This window comes from Eumetopias jubatus, unplaced genomic scaffold (assembly GCF_037043125.1).
Source record: "Eumetopias jubatus isolate StellerSeaLion01/CBP00866 unplaced genomic scaffold, mEumJub1_p1.0 scaffold_1, whole genome shotgun sequence".
In the NCBI taxonomy this organism is placed as follows: Eukaryota; Metazoa; Chordata; class Mammalia; order Carnivora; family Otariidae; genus Eumetopias; species Eumetopias jubatus.
The window spans coordinates 127,142,146-127,165,849 of NW_028274807.1; the positions used below are offsets into that span (position 1 = coordinate 127,142,146).

At 38.6% G+C, this 23,704-nt stretch overlaps 1 protein-coding gene across 1 annotated transcript in view; it reads left to right on the forward strand.

Moving 5' to 3' along the window:
* Window positions 1–23,685, forward strand: part of NPHP3 (nephrocystin 3) — a 61,704-nt gene extending 38,019 nt beyond the window's left edge. Inside the window, exons 20-27 of the mRNA XM_028099147.1 lie at window positions 8,450–8,639; window positions 8,806–9,047; window positions 10,074–10,149; window positions 18,386–18,513; window positions 19,511–19,751; window positions 21,067–21,192; window positions 21,761–21,876; window positions 22,700–23,685. Coding sequence (XP_027954948.1) covers window positions 8,450–8,639; window positions 8,806–9,047; window positions 10,074–10,149; window positions 18,386–18,513; window positions 19,511–19,751; window positions 21,067–21,192; window positions 21,761–21,876; window positions 22,700–22,877 — 1,297 coding nt within the window. The 3' untranslated portion in view covers window positions 22,878–23,685. The remainder of the gene's footprint in view (window positions 1–8,449; window positions 8,640–8,805; window positions 9,048–10,073; window positions 10,150–18,385; window positions 18,514–19,510; window positions 19,752–21,066; window positions 21,193–21,760; window positions 21,877–22,699) is intronic.
* Window positions 23,686–23,704: the final 19 nt, after the last annotated feature.

Below are 23,704 nucleotides of genomic sequence, written 5' to 3' on the forward strand. Positions count from 1 at the left end.
CAAGTCTCAGAGACAAAAAGGAAATCCTGAAAGCAGCTCGGGACAAGAGATCTGTAACCTACAATGGTAGAAACATTAGATTGGCAACAGACCTATCCACAGAGATCTGGCAGGCCAGAAAGGACTGGCATGATATATTTAGAGCACTAAATGAGAAAAATATGCAACCAAGAATACTATATCCAGCTAGGGTGTCATTGACAATAGAAGGAGAGATAAAAACTTCCAGGACAAACAAAAACTAAAGGAATTTGCAAACATGAAACCAGACCTACAAGAAATATTGAAAAGGGTCCTCTAATCAGAGAGAGCCTAAAAGTAACATAAACCAGGAAAGAACACAGACAATGTACAGTAACAGTCACCTTACAGGCAATACAATGGCACTGAATTCCTATCTTTCAATAGTTACCCTGAATGTAAATGGGCTAAATGCCCCAATCAAAAGACACAGAGTATCCGATTGGATAAAAAAAACCACGACCCATCGATATGCCGTCTACAAGAGACTCATTTTAGATGCAAAGACACCTCCAGATTGAAAGTGAGGGAGTGGAAAACCATTAGCCATGCTAATGGACACCAAAAGAAAGCTGGGGTGGCAATCCTTATATCAGACAAATTAGATTTTAAAGCAAAGACTATCATAAGAGATGAGGAAGGACACTATATCATATTTAAAGGGTATATGCAACAAGAAGATCTAACAATTGTAAATATCTATGCCCCTAACATGGGAGCAGCCAATTATATAAGCCAATTAAAAACAAAAGCAAAGAAACACATTGACAACAATACAATAATAGTGGTGGACTTTAACACCCCCCTCACTGAAATGGACAAATGATGTAAGCAAAAGATCAACTAGGAAATAAAGGCTTTAAATGACACACTGGACCAAATGGACTTCAGAGACATATTCAGAACATTCCATCCCAAAGCAAGAGAATACACATTCTTCTCTAGTGCCCATGGAACATTCTCCAGAATAGATCACATCCTAGGTCACAAATCAGGTCTCAACCAGTACCAAAAGATTGGGATCATTCCCTGCATATTTTCAGACCACAATGCTTTGAAACTAGAACTCAGTCACAAGAGAAAAGTCAAAAAGAACTCAAATACATAGAAGCAGCAAAGGCAGTCCTAAGAGGAAAGTATATAGCAATACAAGCCTTTCTCAAGAAATGAGAAAGGTCTCAAATATCCAACCTAACCCTACACCTAAAGGAGCTGGAGAGAGAACATCAAATAAAGCCTAAACCCAGCAGGAGAAGAGAAATAATAAAGATCAGAGCAGAAGTCAATGAAATAGAAACCTAAAGAACAGTAGAACAGATCAACGAAACTAGGAGCTGGTTCTTTGAAAGAGATAACAAAATTGATAAACCCCTAGCCAGACTTATCAAAAAGAAAAGGGTAATGACCCAAATAAGTAAAATCATGAATGAAAGAGGAGAGATCACAACCAACACCAAAGAAATACAATTATAAGAACATACTATGAGCAACTGTAGGCCAGCAAATTAGATAACCTGGAAGAAATGGATGCATTCCTAGAGATGTATCAACTACCAAAATTGAACCAGGAAGAAAGAGAAAACCTGAACAGACCTATAACCACTAAGGAAATTGAAGCAGTCATCAAAATCTCCCAACAAACAAGAGCCAAGGTCCAGATGGCTTCCCACGGGGAATTCTACCAAACATTTAAAGAAGAATTAATACCTATTCTTCTGAAACTGTTTCAAAAAATAGAAATGGAAGGAAAACTTCCAAACTCGTTTTATGAGGTCAACATTACCTTGATCCCAAAACCAGACAAAGACCCCATCAAAAAGAATTACAAACCAATATCCCTGATGAACATGGATGCAAAAATTCTCACCAAAATACTAGCCAATAGAATCCAACAGTACATTATAAGGATTATTCGCCACAACCAAGTGGGATTTATTCCTGTGCTACAAGGTTGGTTCAACATCCGCAAATCAGTGTGATACAATACACTAATAAAAGAAGGAACAAGAATCATATGATCCTCTCAATAGATGCAGAAAAAAGCATTTGACAAAGTACAGCATCCTTTCTTGATCAAAACTCTTCAGAGTATGGGGATAGATGGTACATACCTCAATAACATAAAATCCATCTATGAAAAACCCACAGCAAATATCATTCTCAATGGGGAAGAACTCTAAGCTCAGGAACACAGCAGGGATGTCCACTATCACCACTGCTATTCAACATAGTATTAGAAGTCCTAGCCACAGCAATCAGACAACAAAAGAAATCAAAGGCATCCAAATCGGCAAAGAGGAAGTCAAACTCTCATTCTTTGCAGATGATATGATACTGTATGTGGAAAACCCAAAAGACTCCACCCCAAAACTGCTAGAACTCATACAGGAATTCAGTAAAGTTGCAGGATATAAAATCAATGCAGAGAAATCAGTGGCATTCCTATACACGAACAATAAGACAGAAGAAAGAGAAATTAAGGAGTTGATCCCATTTACAATTGCACCCAAAACCATAAGATACCTAGGAATAAACCTAACCAAAGAGGCAAAGAATCTGTAATCAGAAAACTATAAAATACTCATGAAAGAAATTGAGGAAGACACAAAGAAATGGAAAAACGTTCCATGCTCATGGATTGGCAGAACAAATATTGTGAAGATGTCAATGCTACCTAGAGCAATCTACACATTTTATGCAATCCCCATCAAAATACCATCCACTTTTTTCAAAGAAATGGAACAAATAATCCTAAAATTCACAAGGAACCAGAAAAGACCCTGAATAACCAGAGGAATGTTGAAAAAGAAAAGCAAAGCTGGTGGCATCACAATTCCGGACTTCCAGCTCTATTACAAAGCTGTCATCATCAAGACAGTATGGTGCTCGCACAAAAACAGACACATAGATCAATGGAACAGAATCGAGAGCCCAGAAATGGGCCCTCAACTCTATGGTCAACTAATCTTCGACAAAGCAGGAAAGAATGTCCCATGGAAAAAAGACAGTCTCTTCAACAATGGTGTTGGGAAAATTGGACAGCCACATGCAGAAGAATGAAACTGGACCATTTCCTTACACCACACACAAAAATAGACTCCAAATGGTTGAAAGACCTCAATGTGAGACAGGAGTCCATCAAAATCCTAAAGGAGAACACAGGCAGCAACCTCTTCGACCTCAGCCACAGCAACTTCTTCCTAGAAACATCGCCAAAGGCAAGGGAAGCAAGCGCAAAAATGAACTATTGGGATTTCATCAAGATAAAAAGCTTTCGCACAGCAAAAGAAACAGTCAACAAAACCAAAAGATAACTGACAGAATGGGAGAAGATATTTGCAAATGACATATTAGATAAAGGGCTAATATCCAAGATCTATAAAGAACTTATGAAACTCAACACCCAAAGAACAAATAATCCAGTCAAGAAATGGCAGAAGACATGAACAAACATTTTTCCAGAGAAGACATCCAGATGGCCAACAGACACATGAAAAAGTGCTCAACATCGCTCGGCATCAGGGAAATCCAAATCAAAACCTCAATGAGATACCACCTCACACAGAATGGCTAAAATTAACAAGGCGGAAACGACAGATGTTGGCAGGGATGTGGAGAAAGGGGAACCCTCCTACACTGTTGGTGGGAATGCAAGCTGGTGCAGCCACTCTGGAAAACAGTATTGGGGTTCCTCAAAAAGTTTAAAATAGAGCTACCATACGACCCAGCAATTGTACTACTGGATATTTACCCCAAAGATGCAAATGTAGGGATCCGAAGGGGTACGTGCACCCCGATGTTTATAGCAGCTATGTCCACAATAGCCAAACTGTGGAAAGAGCCAAGATATCCATCGACAGATGAATGGATAAAGAAGAAGTGGTATATATACACAATGGAATATTATGCAGCCATAAAAAGGAATGAGATCTTGCCATTTGTAACAACATGGATAGAACTGGAGGGTTTTATGCTGAGCGAAATAAGTCAATCAGAGAAAGACATGTATCATACGACCTCACTGATATGAGGAATTCTTAGTCTCAGGAAACAAACTGAGGGTTGCTGGAGTGGTGCGGGGTGGGAGGGATGGGGTGACTGGGTGATAGACATTGGGGAGGGTATGTGCTATGGTGAGCACTGTCAATTGTGCAACACTGTTGAATCACAGATCTGTACCTCTGAAACAAAGAATACATTATATATTAATAAAAAGAAGAAGATAGTAGGAAGGGAAAATGGAAGGGGGGGGAATCGAGGGCGAATCGAACCTTGAGAGACTATTGACTCTGAGAATCAAATTGAAGGTTCTAGAGTGGAGCAGAGTGGAGAGATGGGTTAGCCTGGTGATGGGTATTAAAGAGGGCACATATTGAATGGAGCACTGGGTATTATACGCAAATAATGGATCATGGAACAGTACATCAAAAACTAATGATGTAATGTATGGTGATTAACATAACATAATAAAATTTTTAAAAAGCGAAAAAAATATGTGATCTTCTAGAAGTTACTCAGGAGGAAAAGTGTCAAGTAAAAGTTAATCATTTCATCCTGGTCAAAACAAAACAAAAAAATTTTGAGTTGTTAAATTGAAAAAAAATTAAAATTAGATATCACCGCACACCTGTTGGAATTACTATCATCAGGAAGACAAGCGATTAGATGACATGATACTTTATGTGGAAAACCCAAAAGACTCCACCCCCAAATTACTAGAACTCATACAGCAATTAAGTAATGTGGCAGGATACAAAATCAGTGCACAGAAATCAGTTGCTTTCTTATACACTAAAAATGCAACTGTAGAAAGAGAAATTAGAGAAATGATTCCATTTACAATAGCACCAAAAACCGTAAGATACCTTGGAATAAACCTAACCAAAGAGGTAAAGGATCTATACTTTAGGAACTACAGAACACTCATGAAAGAAATTGAAGAAGACACAAAAAGATGGAATAGCATTCCATGCTCATGGATCAGAAGAATAAACATTGTTAAAATGTCTAGGCTACCCAGAGCAATCTATACCTTCAGTGCCATCCCAATCAAAATTCCAATGACATTTTTCAAAGTGCTGGAAGAAACAATCCTAAAATTTGTAAGGACTCAGAAGAGACCCCGAATCGCCAAGGAAATATTGAAAAAGAAAAAGCTGGGACATCACATTGCCCAATTTCAAGCTATATTACAAAGCTGTGATCACCAAGACAGCATGGTACTGGCACAAAACAGACACATAGACCAATGGAACAGAATAGAGAGCCCAGATATGGACCCTCAACTCTATGGTCAAGTAATCTTCGACAAAGCCAGAAAAAATATGCGATGGAAAAAAGTCTCTTCAGTAAATGGTGCTGGGAAAACTGGACAGCCACATGCAGAAGAATGCAACTCGACCATTCTCTAACACTGTACACAAACATAAACTCAAAATGGATGAAAGACCTCAGTGTGAGAGAGGAATCCATCAAAATGCTAGAGAACATAGGCAGTAACCTCTTTGACATTGCCCCCAGCAACTTCTTTCAAGCTATATCTCCAAAGGCTAGTGAAACAAAAGCAAAAATGAACTTTGGGGACTTCATCAAGATAAAAAGCTTCTGCACAGCAAAGGAAACAGTCAGCAAAACAAAGAGGCAGCCCACAGAATGGGAGAAGATATTTGCAAGTGACACTACAGATAAAGGGCTGGTATCCAAGAACGATAAAGAACTTCTCAAATTCAGCACCCAAAAAACAAGTCAAAAAATGGGCAGAAGACATGAAAAGACGCTTCTCCAAAGAAGACATACAAATGGCTAACAGACACATGAAAAATGTTCATCACCATTAGCCATTAGGAAAATTCAAACCAAAACCTCATTGAGATACCACCTTACACTAGTTAAAATGGCAAAAATTGACAAGGCAAGAAACAAAAAATGTTGGAGAGGTTGTGGAGAAAGGGGAACCCTCTTCCACTGTTGGTAGGAATGCAAGTTGGTACAGCCACTTTGGAAAACAGTGTGGAGGTGCCTCAAAAAATTAAAAATAGAGCTACCCTACAACCCAGCAATTGCACTCCTGGGTATTTACCCCAAAGACACAGATGTAGTGAAAAGAAGGGCCATATGCACCCCAATGTTCATAGCAGCAATGTCCGCAATAGCCAAACTGTGGAAGGAGCTGAGATGCCCTTCAACAGACAAATGGATAAAGATGTGGTCGGTGTATACAATGGAATATTACTCAGCCATCAGAAAGGATGAATACCCAACTTTTACATCAACATGGATGGGACTGGAGATTATGCTAAGTGAAATAAGTCAAGCAGAGAAAGTCAATTATCATATGGCTTCACTTATTTGTGGCACATAAGGAATAGCATGGAGGACATTAGGAGAAGGAAGGGAGAAATGGGGGGGGAATTGGAGGGAGAGATGAACCATGAGAGACTATGGACTCTGAGAAACAAACAGGGTTTTAGAGGGGAGGGTGTGGGGGAATGGGTTAGCCCAGTGATGGGTATTAAGGAGGGCACATACTGCATGGAGCACTGGGTGTTATATGAAAATAATGAATTGTGGATCACCACATCAAAAAACTAATGATGAATTATATGGTGACTAACATAACATAATTTAAAAAAAAAAAAGACAAGTGATAACAAATGCCGGCAATGATGTAGAGAAAAGGGAACCCTCATGTACTGTTGGTAGGAATGTAATTTGGGACAGCCACTGTGGAAAACAGTATGAGGTTCCTCAAAAAATTAAAACTAGAACTGCAATATGACCCAGCAGTTTCATTTCTGGGGGTTTATCTGAAGAAAAAATAATTTGAAAAGATATATGCACCCCCATGTTCATTATAGCATTATTTACAATAGTCAAGATAGGAAACAACCTAAGTGTCCACTCATACATGAATGGATAAAGAACAGTGGTGTGTATATGTGTGTGCACATTATATACATACAGTGGACTATTATTCAGCCGTAAAAAAGAATGAAACCTTGCCATTTGCAAGAGCATGGATGGACCTTTAGGACATTATGTTAAGTGAAATAAGTCACAGAAAGACAAATACTGTATGATCTCACTTATATCTGGAATCTAAAAAAAACTAAAAACAAAAGCCAAACATGTTCTTGATCCAGAGAAGAGATTGTTGATTGCCAGAGGGAGAGGGTAGGGAGTGGGCAAAGTTGGTAAAAGGAGTAGAAAGGTACAAACTTCCAGTTATAAACTAAACTAAGTCCTGGGGATGTAATGTACAGCATGGTGACTATAGTTAATAATACTTTGTATATTTTAAAGCTGCTAAGAAAGTAGATCTTAAAAGTTATCATCACAAGAAAAAAATTCTGTAACTATGTATAGGGACATATGTTAATTAGACTTTGGTGATCATTTTGCAATGATCCCCCTTTCCCATGGGGGGATACTTTCAAGACCCCCAGTGGATGCCTAAAACCATAGATCATACCGAGCCCTGTATATATTATTTTTCCCTGTACACACATACCTATGATAAAGTTTAATTTATGAATTAGGCATAATAAGACATTAATATCAATAACGAATAATAAAATAGAATAATTATAACAATATACTATAATCAAAGTTATGTCAATGTGGTCTCTCTCTCAAAATACCTTACTGGACTGACTTACCCTTCTTCTTGTGATGACGTCAGATGATAAAATGTCCCGGTGATGAGCTGAAGTGAGGTGAATGGAGTAGGCACTGTGATGGAGCCATGGGCTACTGTTGACCTGCTGACCTTATGTCAGAGGAGGATCATCTGCTCCTGGACCATAGTTGATGACCGATAACTGAAACTGGGGAAAATGAAACCGGGGATAAGGTGGACTACTATATATGCAAATACCAAATCATGAGTTGTGCGCCCGAAACTAATAAATGTTGTATTACATAATAAATAAATTACCAAAGAACCCCCTAATGCTGTGATAAAAATGAGATTTAGAGCAGAGAGCAGCTAGCAAACAGGGACATCGAGTGGGCCCAGAAAGATGGATGGACTTAGATTTAGCTGTAGCATTTAGCATTAGGTAAGTGGGAAAGAAGGCAGAGCGAGGTCTCCCACTCACAGTGTGATGTTTAGTAAGTACATTAACGACGGCAGCCCACATTATGGAGTACTTGCTGTGTGCCATCCTCGGCTTAGAGGAGCACCCGAGGCAGGGCGGGTTGGTGACCCTCCTTCTGCAGATAAGGATGAGGCGGTCAGACCACCTGCTCACCATCACACAGCTAGGAAGTGATGGCCTCGGCTGGGAGTCAGAGTCTGCAGTCTTACCTCTCTGTACACTGTAGTTGCCTGCTAATAAAGTGTCAATAGCCTGATACGAATTCTGGCATTTATAGTGGGTTTTAAAGTTTGTTTTTCATTAAATTACTGGGTTTTTTGTTGAAACAGAGGACACTTTGCCGAGTTGCTGAGTTACTGGCAGTTTGTTGGCAAAGACAAAAGCGCAATGGCAGCAGAATACTTTGATTCCTTGAAGCAGTATGAGAAAACCTGTGAAGGCGAGGAGAACATGATTTGCTTGGCTGATCTTTATGAAACCCTGGGGCGATTTCTCAAGGATCTAGGCCTCCTCAGTCAGGTAACTTCAGCAGGGGGTCAGATGTAGGTAGGTTTTTCCTCTTTGCTCTTCTCTCCTTGTTAGGAGTTTAGTGCAGTTTTCATTTGTTGTGCTAATGAGATTGCAGATCTTACAGCATTTCACTCACTTGGAACTGGTCTTTAACCTTTTTTTTTTTTTTCTCTAGGCTGTGGTGCCTTTGCAGAGGTCCCTAGAAATTCGAGAAACAGCTTTAGATCCCGATCACCCAAGAGTGGCTCAGTCCCTCCACCAATTAGCAAGTGTGTACGTGCAGTGGAAGAAGTTTGGCAATGCAGAACAGCTGTATAAACAGGCCTTAGAAATCTCTGAAAATGCTTATGGTGCAGAACATCCCCATATTGCTCGTGAACTTGAGGCACTGGCAACTTTGTACCAGAAACAAAATAAGTAAGACTTAGATCAGTAATACTCTGGTTTTATGTTGGGGAGTCACAGTTCTTAATGTACTTATGTGGTAAGCTTTGTTTTGTGGCTGTGTACTTTTCTTATCCAATATTCTTTTGAATCTACCATGTTCAAAGATTATTCTTTGTCTTGGATCTTTGTGGAGTAAACAGAAAATTAGAACTACAAGATTCACCTCCATTTGAAGATGCGTGAAGGATAGAACATGGACTTTGGAGTCATATAGTCGGGTTTGAATCTGGGCTCCTTCACCAACTAGCTTTGTAATATTAAGTGCACTGCTAATACAGGGCAGCAAACCATTGTCCACAGGCCAAGTCCACTAGGCCCCTTGTTTTGTAAATAAGATTGTATTGGAACATAGTCACATTTTTTCATGTACATATTATCTGTGGTTGCTTCCATGATTCAACAGAGTTCCATAGTTGTAACAGAGACTATGTGGCCCACAAAGCCTAAAATATTTACTATGTAGCCCTTTCCAGAAAAAGTTTACCAATCCCTGGCATAATAAAAAGTCTCATATCTATTAGACACACACTGAATGGCATCGTTTCCTCTATCAGAAATCATGTATCGTAAATGATACATATTGGAATTTTTTCTTTTAATTTCTAGAGGTGTTGTTTCACACAAATTTTGTGTGAATTTCACGTTTATATTTGACCAGAAATAAGCATGTACAGGAGAAGGTGGTAGAGCAAACTAAAATTTTAGATTTTCATTTAGTTAGGTCATCCTTTAGAGATTCAGAGTGAGTTAAATCAGTTAAAAATCTGTTAAATGTCAGCTACTTAGAGGATTAGGTTTGTTTTGTTAGATTTTGTTTTATGAAGGTTTTTGTTAAAGATTTTTAATTCCATGTGACTATCATTTTTAGGAATTATGCTATATTTAAGAGCCAAAAAAAGCTTTTGCACTAGGTAAGGAATGCCTTCATTTCACTGAAGTATGATACTTTGGACGTATGTTTCTTTTGTTTGACTTTATTGTTATTTTTTTTTTAAGATATGAGCAAGCTGAACATTTTAGGAAAAAATCCTTTAAAATTCGTCAGAAGGTTACAAGGAGAAAAGGCAACTCGGTAATGAGAGATTTCTTTTGTGTTGTGTTTTGAACCAGAGGAAAAGAGCATCTCTGAATATCATAATATAGCTGCATACACCTCATATGTTTAAGAACTTTAGATATTAAAGTGATTTCTATAAAAGTACTAACATTTTCTTATTTACACATAATACATGTTAAGTATTAGTATTACTGAGAAGTAAAACTTAGCAGACTTTTAAAAAGTGGAACTGTATATTATGGTTATTTTGCAATATATACATATGTGAAATCATTATGTTGTACACCTTAAAATACACAGTGTTTTATGGCAATTATGTCTCAGTGAACTTGGAAAAAATTTTTTTTTACTTTTTTAAAGTGGAACTATAAAGTTCATTTGAAGGTTAGACTTTGGAAGATGGACTTAAAAGCTGCATCAATTCTTTAAAGGAAAAGCAAATAAAAAATTTAATTATGTTAAATTCAGATGCAAAGAAATTCTTACCTTTGAGCACACACAAAATTATTTTCATTTTTCTAAGCTGCTGATAAAATCTAAATATAGCCTGTTTTAACTTCAAATTCTATGTACATTTTTTAAATTAAATATACTTGACTAGAACATTCTGTAAATTTAAGGTGTACAACATGCTAATTTCATACATTATATATTGTAATCTAATTGCCATTGGAGTGATGGCACCTCTGTCATATCACATAATTATTGTTTCCTTTTTATGGTGGGAATAGTTAAGATCTAATCTCTTACCAAGTTTAATGATTTTAATACAGTATTATTGTCTACATTCACTGTACTGTGCATTTGATCTCCAGGATTTATTTGTCTACTACTTGCAAGTGCTAGGTGCAATTTAAGTACCTGATGTTTTTCAGTATTTAAACCGTGGGATTGGTAAATATCTGCGGGTTAATTCTGTGTCCTGATCTTTTTGAAGCACTTGGGACTTAGTTCACTTTGCTAAAATAGCTATCATCACTTTCTCGAAACAGCTTTTAATGGATTTTAGAATGTGATGCCATGTGGAAGTATGTGCATTTGCAATAACCACTGGATTAATTCAATATGATACTTAAAATAACTGTAATCTGGGGGTGGAGCAAGATGGCAGAGGAGTAGGAGACCTGGATCTCGTCTGGTCTCAGGAATTCAGCTGAATAGGGATCAAACCATTCTGAACACCTACGAACTCAACAGGAGATTGAAGAAGAGAGTAGCAACAACTCTCTGAACAGAAAAGCGACCACTTACTGGAAGGTAGGACATGCGGAGAAGTGAATCCGAGGCGATATTTGGGAAGATAGACGGCAGGGGAGGGGGCCTCCGTCGGCCGCTTCTGGCAACTGATAAGAGCCGCAGAGCACAAAATCGGAACTTTTAGAAGTCGGCTCCGCTGAGGGACGTCGCTCCAATGGCCAAGCGGAGGGTGGAACCCTCGTGAGACAGTGTGGTCTCAGACCCTCGGGGTCACAGAAAGACCGGGGGTGCCTGAGTGCAGCAGAGCTCCCAGGTATCGGAGCGGGGAAGTTGGCTGCAGAGAAGGAGCAGAGGTGCGGGCTCTCAGCTCGGGGTCGCCATAAACTGTGATCCGCGGCCAGGTTGGGCCACTGCTCCTCCAGCAGGGACCCAACAAGTGGCAGATCCGGGGAGACTCCCCTTCCTTCCCGGGAAGGAGCGGCGCGGGAGCGCACCGCAGGGATCTGCTGGGTTTGGAGACTCGACACGGGGTCGGTGCCAGAGATAGAAATGCTCGGTCACAGGCCGGGTGAGCACGGAGTGCGGCCAGAGACAGGGGACACGGGAGTGACTGACTGCTTTTCTCTGGGGGTGCACTGAGGAACGGGGCCCCGAGTTCTCAGCTCCTCCGGGTGGAGATTGGGAGGCCACCATTTTCACCCTGGTCCTCCAAAGCTGTACTGAGAGCTTGCAGGGAACAAAATCTCCTGAGAGCAAACCCGAGCAGCTCACTTAGCCCGGACCACAAGGGCAGGGCAATTCCGCCTCCAGCAAAGATATTTGGGAACCATGGCAACATGCTCCTCCCCCAGAAGATCAGCACGAACAGGCAGCAAGCCAAGACCAAGTTTACCGATCAAGGAGAACAGGAGAACTCCAGCGCTAGGGGAATACTGCACATAGAATTCATGGCTTTTTTTTACCATGATTCATTAGTTTTTCAAAGTTACTTTTTTTTTAATTTTTCTTTTTCCCTTTTTCAACCAACATCTTATCAATCCCTTTTTAAAAAAAAAACATTTTTTATTTTTCATTTTTAGAGTCATATTTTATCCCTTCATAGTAGTTACCCTTATTTTTGGCATATATATATAAATTGTTCTCTCTTTAAAATTTTGAGATACAGTTTCTTCTAACAGATCAAAATATACCGTAAATCACTAGTGTATGGCTTTGTTCTAGTCTCCTGCCTGATCACATTCTCTCCCTTTTCTTATTTTTTTTTAAATCTTCTTTCTTTTTTCAAACAACTTATCAATTCCTTTTATAAAATATTTTATAATTTTCATCTTTACATTCATCTTCCATCCCTTCATTGTATCAACCCTTATTTTGTACATATATAAATCTTTCTTCCTTTAAAATTTTAGGAGGCACTTTCTTCTAACAGACCAAAATACGCCCAAAATCTAGTGTGTGGCACTGATGTATGCACTAGCCTGATCATATGTGATCATATTCTGGTTTTTTTTTTGTATTGTTCTGTTTTTGTTTTTATCTTTTTCTTTCTTTTTTTTTTTCTCTTTCTTTTTTCTTTCCCTTTCTTTTCCCCTGGTTTCAGGTCTCTTCTGATTTATATAGAGTATATTTGCTGGGGACGTTGTTAACCTGTGAGCATTTTGTTCTCTCATTCATCTATTCTCTGGACAAAATGAGCAAGACGAAAAAAATCACCTCAGCAAAAAGAACAGGAGGTAGTACCGACTGCCAGGGACCTCCTCAATACGGACATAGTATGATGTCGGACCTAGAGTTCAGAATCATGACTTTAAAGATACTAGCTGGGCTTCAAAAAAGCGTGGAAGTTATTAGAGAAACACTTTCTGGAGAAATAAAAGAACTAAAATCTAACCAAGTCGAAATCAAAAAGGCTATTAATGAGGTGCAATCAAAAAATGGGGGCACTAACTGCTAGGATAAATGAGGCAGAAGAGAGAATTAGTGATATAGAAGACCAAATGATGGAAAATAAAGAGGCTGAGAAAAAGAGAAACAACTACAGGATCACGAGGGCAGAATTCAAGAGATAAGCGATACGAAAGACGAAACAACATTAGAATAATTGGGATCCCAGAAGAAGAAGAAAGAGAGAGAGGGGCAGAAGGTACACTGGAGCAAATTATAGCAGAGAACTTCCCTAATGTGGGGAAGGAAACAGGCATCAAAATCCAGGAGGCACAGAGAACCCCTCTCAAAATCAATAAAAATAGGTGAACACCCCGACATCTAATAGTAAAACTTACGAGTCTCAGAGACAAAGAGAAAATCCTGAAAGCAGCTCGGGAGAAGAGATATGTAACCTACAATGGTAGAAACATTAGATTGGCAACAGACCTATCCACAGAGACCTGGCAGGCCAGAAAAGACTGGCATGATATCTTCAGAGCACTAAACAAGAAAAATATGCAGCCAAGAATACTATATCCAGCGAGGCTCTCATTGAAAGTTGAAGGAGAGATAAAAAGCTTCCAGGACAAACAAAAACTAAAGGAATTTCCAAACACGAAATCAGCCCTGCAAGAAATATTGAAAGGGGTCCTCTAAGCAAAGAGAGAGCCTACAAGCAGCATAGATCAGAAAGGAACACAGACAATATACAGTGACAGTCACCTTGCAGGCAATACAGTGGCACTAAATTCATACCTTTCAATAGTTACCCTGAATGTAAATGGGCTAAATGCCCCAATCAAAAGACACAGGCTATCAGATTGGATTAAAAAACAAGACCCATCAATATGCTGTCTGCAAGAGACTCAATTTAGACCGAAAGACACCCCCACATTGAAAGTGAGGGGGTGGAAAACCATTTACCATGCTAATGGACACCAAAAGAAAGCTGGGGTGGCAATCCTTATATCAGACAAATTAGATTTTAAAACAAAGACTGTAATAAGAGATGAAGAAGGACACTATATCCTACTTAAAGGGTCTATCCAACAAGGAGATCTAACAGTTGTAAATATCTATGCCCCTAACATGGGAGCAGCCAATTATATAAGCAATTAATAACAAAAGCAAAGGAACACATTGACAACAATACAATAATAGTGGGGGACTTTAACAGCCCCCTGACTGAAATGGACAGATCACCTAAGCAAAAGATCAACAAGGAAATAAAGACTTTAAATGACACACTGGACCAAATGGACTTCATAGACATATTCAGAACATTCCATCCCAAAGCAACGGAATACACATTCTTCTCTAGTGCCCATGGAACATTCTCCAGAATTGATCACATCCTAGGTCACAAATCAGTCTCAACCGGTACCAAAAGATTGGGATCATTCCCTGCATATTTTCAGACCACAATGCTTTGAAACTAGAACTCAAATCACAAGAGGAAAGTTGGAAAGAACTCAAATACATGGAGGCTAAAGAGCATCCTACTAAAGAATGAATGGGTCAACCAGGAAATTAGAGAAGAATTAAAAACATTCATGGAAACCAATGAAAATGAAAACACAACTGTTCAAAATCTTTGGGATACAGCAAAGGCAGTCCTGAGAGGAAAGTATATAGCGATACAAGCCTTTCTCAAGAAACAAGAAAGGTCTCAAATACACAACCTAACCCTACACCTAAAGGAGCTGGAGAAAGAACAGCAACTCAAGCCTAAACCCAGCAGGAGAAGAGAAATAATAAAGATCAGAGCAGAAATCAATGAACTAGAAACCAAAAGAATAGTAGAACAGATCAACGAAACTAGGAGCTGGTTCTTTGAAAGAATTAACAAGATTGATAAACCCCTGGCCAGACTTATCAAAAAGCAAAGAGAAATGACCCAAATCAACAAAATCATGAATGAAAGAGGAGAGATCACACCCAACCCCAAAGAAATACAAACAATTCTAAGAACATATTATGAGCAACTCTATGCCAGCAAATTAGATAACCTGGAAGAAATGGGTGCATTCCTAGAGATGTATCAACTACCAAAATTGAACCAGGAAGAAATAGAAAACCTGAACAGACCTATAACCACTAAGGAAATTGAAGCAGTCATCAAAAATCTCCCAACAAACAAAAGCCCAGGGCCAAATGGCTTCCCAGGGGAATTCTATCAGGCATTTAAAGAAGAATTAACACCTATTCTCCTGCAACTGTTCCAAAAAATAGAAATGGAAGGAAAACTTCCAAAGTCATTTTATGAGGCCACCATTACCTTGATCCCAAAACCAGACAAAGACCCCATCAAAAAGGAGAATTACAGACCAATACCCTTGATGAACATGGATGCAAAAATTCTCACCAAAATACTAGCCAATAGGATCCAACAGTACATTAAAAGGATTATTCATCATGACCAAGTGGGGTTTATCCCTGGGCTGCAAGGTTGGCTCAACATCGGCAAATCAATCAACGTGATACAATACATTAACAAAAGAACAAGAATCATATGATCCTCTCAATAGATGCAGAAAAAGCATTTGACAAAGTACAGCATCCTTTCTTGATCAAAACTCTTCAGAGTATAGGGATAGAGGGTACATACCTCAATATCATAAAAGCCATCTGTGAAAAACCTACAGGGAATATCATTCTCAATGGGGAAAAGCTGAGAGCTTTTCCCCTAAGGTCAGTAACGCGGCAGGGATGTCCACTCTCACCACTGCTATTCCACGTAGTATTAGCAGTCCTAGCCACAGCAATCAGACAATGAAAAGAAATCAAAGGCATCCAAATCGGCAAAGAGGAAGTCAAACTGTCACTCTTTGCAGATGATATGATAGTGTATGTGGAAAACCCAAAAGACTCCTCCCCAAAACTGCTAGAACTCATACAGGAATTCAGTCAAGTAGCAGGATATAAAATCAATGCACAGAAATCAGTGGCATTCTTATACACCAACAACAAGACAGAAGAGAGACAAATCAAGGAGTCGATCCCATTTACAATTGCATCCAAAACCATAAGATACCTAGGAATAAATTTAACCAAAGAGGCAAAGGATCTGTACTCAGAAAACTATAAAATACTCATGAAAGAAATTGAAGAAGACACAAAGAAATGGAAAAACGTTCCATGCTCATGGATTGGAAGAACAAAGATTGTGAAGATGTCAATGCTACCTAGAGCAAACTACACATTCAGTGCAATCCCCATCAAAATACCATCCACTTTTTTCCAAGAAATGGAACAAATAATCCTAAAACTTGTATGGAACCAGAAGAGACCCCGAATAGCCAGAGGAATCTTGAAAAAGAAAAGCAAGGCTAGCGGCATCACAATTCCAGACTTCCAGCTCTATTACAAAGCTGTCATCCTCAAGACAGTATGGTACTGGCACAAAAACAGACACATAGATCAAGGGAACAGAATCGAGAGCCCAGAAATGGACCCTCAACTCTATGGTCAACTCATCTTTGACAAAGCAGGAAAGAACTTCCAATGGAAAAAAGACAGTCTCTTCAACAAATGGGGTTGGGAAAATTGGACAACCACATGCAGAAGAATGAAACTGGACCATTTCCTTACACCACACACAAAAATAGACTCCAAATGGTTGAAAGACCTAAACGTGAGACAGGAGTCCGTCAACATCCTAAAGGAGAACACAGGTAGCAACCTCTTCGACCTGAGCCACAGCAACTTCTTCCTAGAAACATCACCAAAGGCAAGGGAAGCTAGGGCAAAAATGAACTATTGGGATTTCATCAAGATAAAAAGCTTTTGCACAGCAAAAGAAACAGTCCACAAAACCAAAAGACAACCGACAGAATGGGAGAAAATATTTGCAAATGACGTATTAGATAAAGGGCTAGTATCCAAGATCTATAAAGAACTTATCAAACTCAACACCCAAAGAACAAACAATCCAATCAAGAAATGGGCAGAAGACATGAACAGACATTTTTCCAAAGAAGACATCCGAATGTCCAACAGACACGTGAAAAAGTGCTCAACATCGCTCGGCATCAGGGAAATCCAAATCAAAACCTCAATGAGATACCACCTCACATCAGTCAGAATGGCTAAAATTAACAAGTCAGGAAACGACAGATTTGGCGGGGATGCGGAGAAAGGGGAACCCTCTTACACTGTTGGTGGGAATGCAGGCTGGTGCAACCACTCTGGAAAACAGTATGGAGGTTCCTGAAACAGTTGAAAATAGAGCTACCATACGATCCAGCAATTGCACTACTGGGTATTTACCACAAAGATACTAATGTAGGGATCCGAAGGGGTACGTGCACCCCAATGTTTGTAGCAGCAATGGCCACAATAGCCAAACTGTGGAAAGAGCCAAGATGTCCCTCGACAGATGAATGGATAAAGAAGTGGTATATATACACAATGGAATATTATGCAGCCATAAAAAGGAATGAGATCTTGCCATTTGCAACCACGTGGATGGAACTGGAGAGTGTTATGCTGAGTGAAATAAGTCAATCAGAGAAAGACATGTATCATATGACCTCACTAATATGAGGAATTCTTATTCTCAGGAAACAAACTCAGGGTTGCTGGAGTGGTGGGGGCTGGGAGGGATGGGGTGACTGGGTGATAGACATTGGGTAGGGTATGTGCTATGGTGAGCTCTGTGAATTGTGCAAGACTGTTGAATCACAGATCTGTACTTTTGAAACAAATAATGCAACATATGTTAAGAAAAAAGAAAAAGAAGAAGACAGCAGGAGGGGAAGAATGAAGGGGAGTAAATCGGAGGGGGAGACGAACCATGAGAGACGATGGACTCTGCAAAACAAACTGAGGGTTCTAGAGGGGAGGAGAGTAGGGGGATGGGTTAGCCTGGTGATGGGTATTAAAGAGGGCACATTCTGCGTGGAGCACTGGGTGTTATGCACAAACAATGAATCATGGAACACTACATCAAAAACAAATGATGTAATGTATGGTGATTAACATAACAATAAAAATTAAATAAATAAATAAAATAACTGTAATCTACTTTAAAGGGAACAAAAGGAGAAAGATGTCTTAGAATTCAAGTGTAGTATTTCAGAATCAAGGACTGCACTTAGTACTTATTCTCCATTTGTGTTTGCTTCAGTATGGATTCGCCCTCTTACGTAGACGAGCCCTGCAGTTAGAAGAGCTCACTCTAGGAAAGGACACACCTGACAATGCTCGGACCCTCAATGAGCTGGGTGTTCTCTACTATCTTCAGAATAACCTGGAGTGAGTACCATGATGCTAATAATGAAAACAAGTGTCCGTTTCATCTCTTAAATGCAAAGCTGCTTTCCGTTTCTATCAAGTCAAGCTAGAATAAGTTGATAGAAACCGTGCCAGATTTCAGGTATGGTAGGTTATGAACATACAACCATGCTGAACAAAGGCCATGGCATTGTTTTACTGTTTCCTGTCACATTGTTTCTTTTATTGGCCAAAAAGTTATTCTGTAGCATCCCTTGTATGTTTTATATGATTATAAAAAGTGTTTTGTATAGATACTGTACATGAGACTTCACAGAGGAACTTGGCACCAAGGGAGAGTAAGGGATAGGATGTAGATGACTGCTGGTTTTGGTCTTTGGTTTATTTGACTGAAAAGATTCGAAAAGACATTAATACTTTGGATATCAAAAAAAATTAGATACTTTGGATATCAGCTACTGCCCTGGTGAACTTAGCTGTTCTCTAGCGCCAAATGGTAAGTCCCCACATATTAACTCTTTATGAATGGTTTTAAGGTATGAAATATAAACATGAAATAGATGAGGCACAGTAAAAGTAACTAAAGAAAATTTAAGCCGGGTACTTAACCGGCTTCGGAAGGGGTTTCAATTAAAAATTATGTCGTAGTAACTTCAGAGGGAAAAACAATGAATACCAAAATCTTTTGAATTAGGTCTCCTAATTTTAAAGGTATCAGAAGTTTGTGTGGAAAATATTTATGGGTTTGTCTTTTAGAAAAAGTCAAGTGGAGAACTGAGGCAATCATCTAGATACTTTAGGCCCTCACACTATCAGGAAAGCATTTTTAGTTTTTGGAAAAGGGCAGGAAGGGATGAGGGGTAGGAAAGAGGGAGAGAGAGGACTCTGAGCCACATCCTTCATATTAACTATCTTGGATTTAAGAATGAAAATGCTTCAGGTCTCCACCTAACTAGGGCTAAGGATTCTTACTTCTAGAGAACAAATTATTTAAACCATTTTGGGGTTCTGTTCATAGAACAGCTGACCAGTTTCTGAAGCGGTCCTTAGAAATGAGAGAGCGAGTCCTAGGACCAGATCACCCCGACTGTGCCCAGTCTTTAAATAATCTGGCGGCTCTATGCAATGAAAAGAAACAGTATGATAAAGCAGAAGAACTTTATGAAAGAGCTTTAGACATTCGGAGACGAGCATTAGCTCCTGATCACCCTTCTTTGGCCTATACAGTGAAACATCTTGCAATCTTGTATAAGAAAATGGTAAGTAATCCTTGACATGCTTACATGTGTTTTATAATATACCAATTAAGTCATAACTACCATCAGTAAAATAATTTGTCTTATTATTTTCTATGAACTTTTTCATCATAATGATTAAATTTTTTAACAAATAGCTGAGTAGAACATTAAAAAAGAGTATATCAGATTTAATTAAAGTACTGGTTTAGTTTTATTAAAATACATTCCAAATACAAATGCATTCATCAACATTCTAAGTGGAACTTATATTTCAGAAGTTCTAAAATCAAGCCACTATTAAGTTTTCTGAGTTAAGCAGCCATAATCACAACAAATCACCTAGTTGTCAGAGGTGAAAGAGGAATCTTTGTAGGTGATTAAATGAGCATTTCAATTTCAGTTTCTTTTCTTCGCCTGTAATGAAATGTAACCATTCTTTTCCCTAAGGTTCTAGCCTAAGTGATGTTTGGAATTTTTGTAGCTGTTCTAAAAAAAAAAAAAAAAAAAAGTCTGATTTCATTTCATTTAGTGCAGTTACAGAGCTACGTAGACTATCTTTAGACTTTGTGGGACCCTTGCTGGTCAACCTGGCTCTGAAGTTAATGTTTTAGTAAGAACAATGCACTGTTGCTATTTCTGCCTAACTTTCAGGTGAAAAGGAAATAATTAGAGGGGCGCCTTCATGGCTCAGTCGATTAAGCATCTGCCTTCGGTTCAGGTCATGATCCCAGAGTCCTGAGATCAAGCCCTGCATTGGGCTCTCTGCTGAGCAAGGAGCCTGGGAGTCTGCTTCTCCCTCTCCCTCTGCTGCTCCCCCTGCTTGTGTGCTTTCTCTCTCTCTCTCTAATAAATAAAATCTTTTAAAAAAATTAGAAGAATCTCGAAGGGATTTGGTGGGAAATGAGATTTTATTTTTGATGCCATATCTAAATTACATACAGTAGCAAACATTTTACTGGCATATTTTTACTTCACTGGGAACTGAGTGATAATAAACATTTTACTGGCATATTTTTCCTTCACTGGGAAATGAGTGATACTGGGTGAGCTTTATAAAAGGGCTTTCTGAATTATCAAAGAAAATGTTTTTATATTCAGTGTATATTCAATTACATTCAGTGCTACATTGAATATAAAATTTCAGTTTGTAGGTGATTAAAAACTGAATATAGATTTCGGTTATCTATAAACTGAACCATTAAAGTGGGAGAAGAGGTTTCTGAAATTTTTTCCTCAAAATTACTCTTTAAAAGAAAATTTTATTTATGGAAAAAGCTTTGATCAGATGGTATTTATTATTTTAATATTTTTGTTAGATTTCACTTTTGTTTTTTAGGGGAAACTTGACAAAGCTGTACCTTTGTATGAGCTGGCTGTTGAAATTCGGCAGAAATCCTTTGGCCCAAAGCACCCCAGTGTAGCTACTGCCCTGGTGAACTTAGCTGTTCTCTATAGCCAAATGGTAAGTTCCCACATATTAACTCTTTATGAATAGTTCTAAGTTATGAAACATAAACATGAAATAGATGTGGCACAGTAAAAGTAACTAAAGAAAATTTAAGATTATTAATGCTTCCTTTAGTACTTGAGAAATTATTGAAGTTACATTTGTAACACGGTCCTTTCCTCTTAGTGTAAAACACTACTGAGTATTTATTTAGTTCATTGCCTGAGTTTCGTTTTTAAATTCTGGAGACTGTACATCTCTTTGTCTAATACTATCTTTAAGCTGTGGCATTTGCCTGTGATAGGTGAAAAGCAGGTATCCTACCCACTGAGCAATAAGGAAACAGGTTTTTCTTATATTATTGGATTAAGTTCAGTGGTCACCAAGCTGGGTCTAAAACTTAGGTTTCTGACTTTCTATTATATGCTTCTACCATGATGATTAGTAATAGATTTTTAATCTGTAGGAGGATATTAACATTTTTAAAGGGGTTTACCCCAGTAGATCAGCTTAGTCTAGAATGTTAATAGTAATTTCAGCAACTCAGTGTGTTTAAGTGAATATTACTGCTTTTTTTAATAAGAAAAAACACATTGAAGCCTTGCCATTATATGAAAGAGCATTAAAGATTTATGAGGACAGCCTGGGTCGGATGCATCCTCGAGTTGGAGAAACATTAAAAAATTTAGCCGTGCTTAGGTAAGAATTTTTTGTTTCCTGTTTCCTGGTAACAGCCAAACTCCATCCTTAATTTGACTTATCATAGAATAACACAATATTTAGTGCTAATTGTTTTTTTCTTAGAAGAGGGGAAGGGGTTGTTTTGGGTTGCTTTACTTCAAGATACTAAAGTAGTATTCAGAAGTGAAATAAATGTTGCATAATCTATTTTCTAAAGGAATGTATCATGTAAATAGTGAAAGATGATTTACATTTGCAGCTAACTGGTTCTGGGGGTAATATGGGCAATTTGCTGCCCTCAAAAACTATTTACCATTAAGTGTATGTTGATTTTGGGTGCTTAGGTAGCTCAGTCAGTTAAGCATCTGACTCTTGGTTTTGGCTCAGGTCATGATCTCAGGGCTGTGAGACCGAGCCCTGGTCAAGCCCTGCATTGGGCTCCGCGCTGGGCCTGGAGCCTGTTCAAGATTCTCTCTCCCTTCCCCTCTGCCCCTCCCCCCATCCCGTGTGCACACTTTTTCTCTCTAAAAAAAGAAAGCGCCTGTTGATTTTGCTCTGTCTGTGTTTGTGTATCTCAGGATGCAGAGCCTTAGCAATTCCACTGCGTCCATTACAACATGGTCTTAATGGTGTCTGTATGAGGCACTGAGATATACTTTAGCAGTTCAGATAGAAAGAAGAGTCTGGGTATTCTATTTTACTGGTCTGCCTGAGTGAATGCACACGCTGGAAACAGAAAGGAGAAAATGGGGAATTATTCACAACTTGTTATTCTGTATCCTATAAGGTCATTTCAAGTTAAGAGGGCATATTCTCATTTTAACAATTTTTCCTCTCAAAGCTATGAAGAAGGGGATTTTGAAAAAGCTGCTGAACTATACAAAAGGGCGATGGAAATAAAAGAAGCAGAAACGTCACTTTTGGGTGGAAAAGCTCCTTCCCGACACTCCTCAAGTGGAGACACGTTTAGCTTAAAAACAACCCATTCTCCTAATGTTTTCCTTCAAGGACAGAGGTAATAGCAATTACAATTCATTGCAAATGCACCTTAGGATAAAATAATTAAGAAATATTTGGAACCTAAGAATTTAAAACAAAAAAATGTTGAGTTTATTTTTATTTTGTGTGATTTAACTGCCATGTGCCTAAAATTGCATAGGACTACGTTCAAGTTTGAGTCATGATTGTGTCAGTGTTAGCTGCTTAAAAGAATTAACTTTCTTAATGTGTGGGATCCATGGATGCGGACACATTAGAACCCTAAAATGACATGAAGAATTGATCATGAAGAGTGGCTGTTCTCTGTTCAAAAAGAGCTGGCACAGCTGTGAAGACAAGGAGTTCAATTCCATAATTCTTTAATCTCTCAAGAGCTACACTGGCCTCACCATTCCTGCTTGTGCTTTTCAGCAGTAGCCTGGCCCAAATCTCTACCTCAAAGAAAAGTTTCAAGAAATAAAGGGATAATGTTCATGGAAGGTTTTAATTATTTTCTGTAAAATGAACTAGTAACAGTTGTCTCTGACTGCTACATTTTTTAAAAAAGTCTACCTTTTCCATGAGCAGACTGGGCCAAGCCCTCTGCTTTCTGCTCTCTCTACATTGTTCTGTTGTGTTCTGTGTATCTCCATAATCTGAAGTTTTTAATGCAGTAAGTCAAGCTCTTAGCATTCTTTGACCTTCCCCAAAATAGGGACATGACAGTCTCCTCTTCTTTCTTAAATGGCCTAAATCTATCTCTTCATTTATCTCAAACTCAGATTAGTCTATTTTATATTGAAAATGAAATATGTTTTACAGGTTTTATAAAAGTTGTCACATTTTGGTTTTGTGCCATTTATGTATT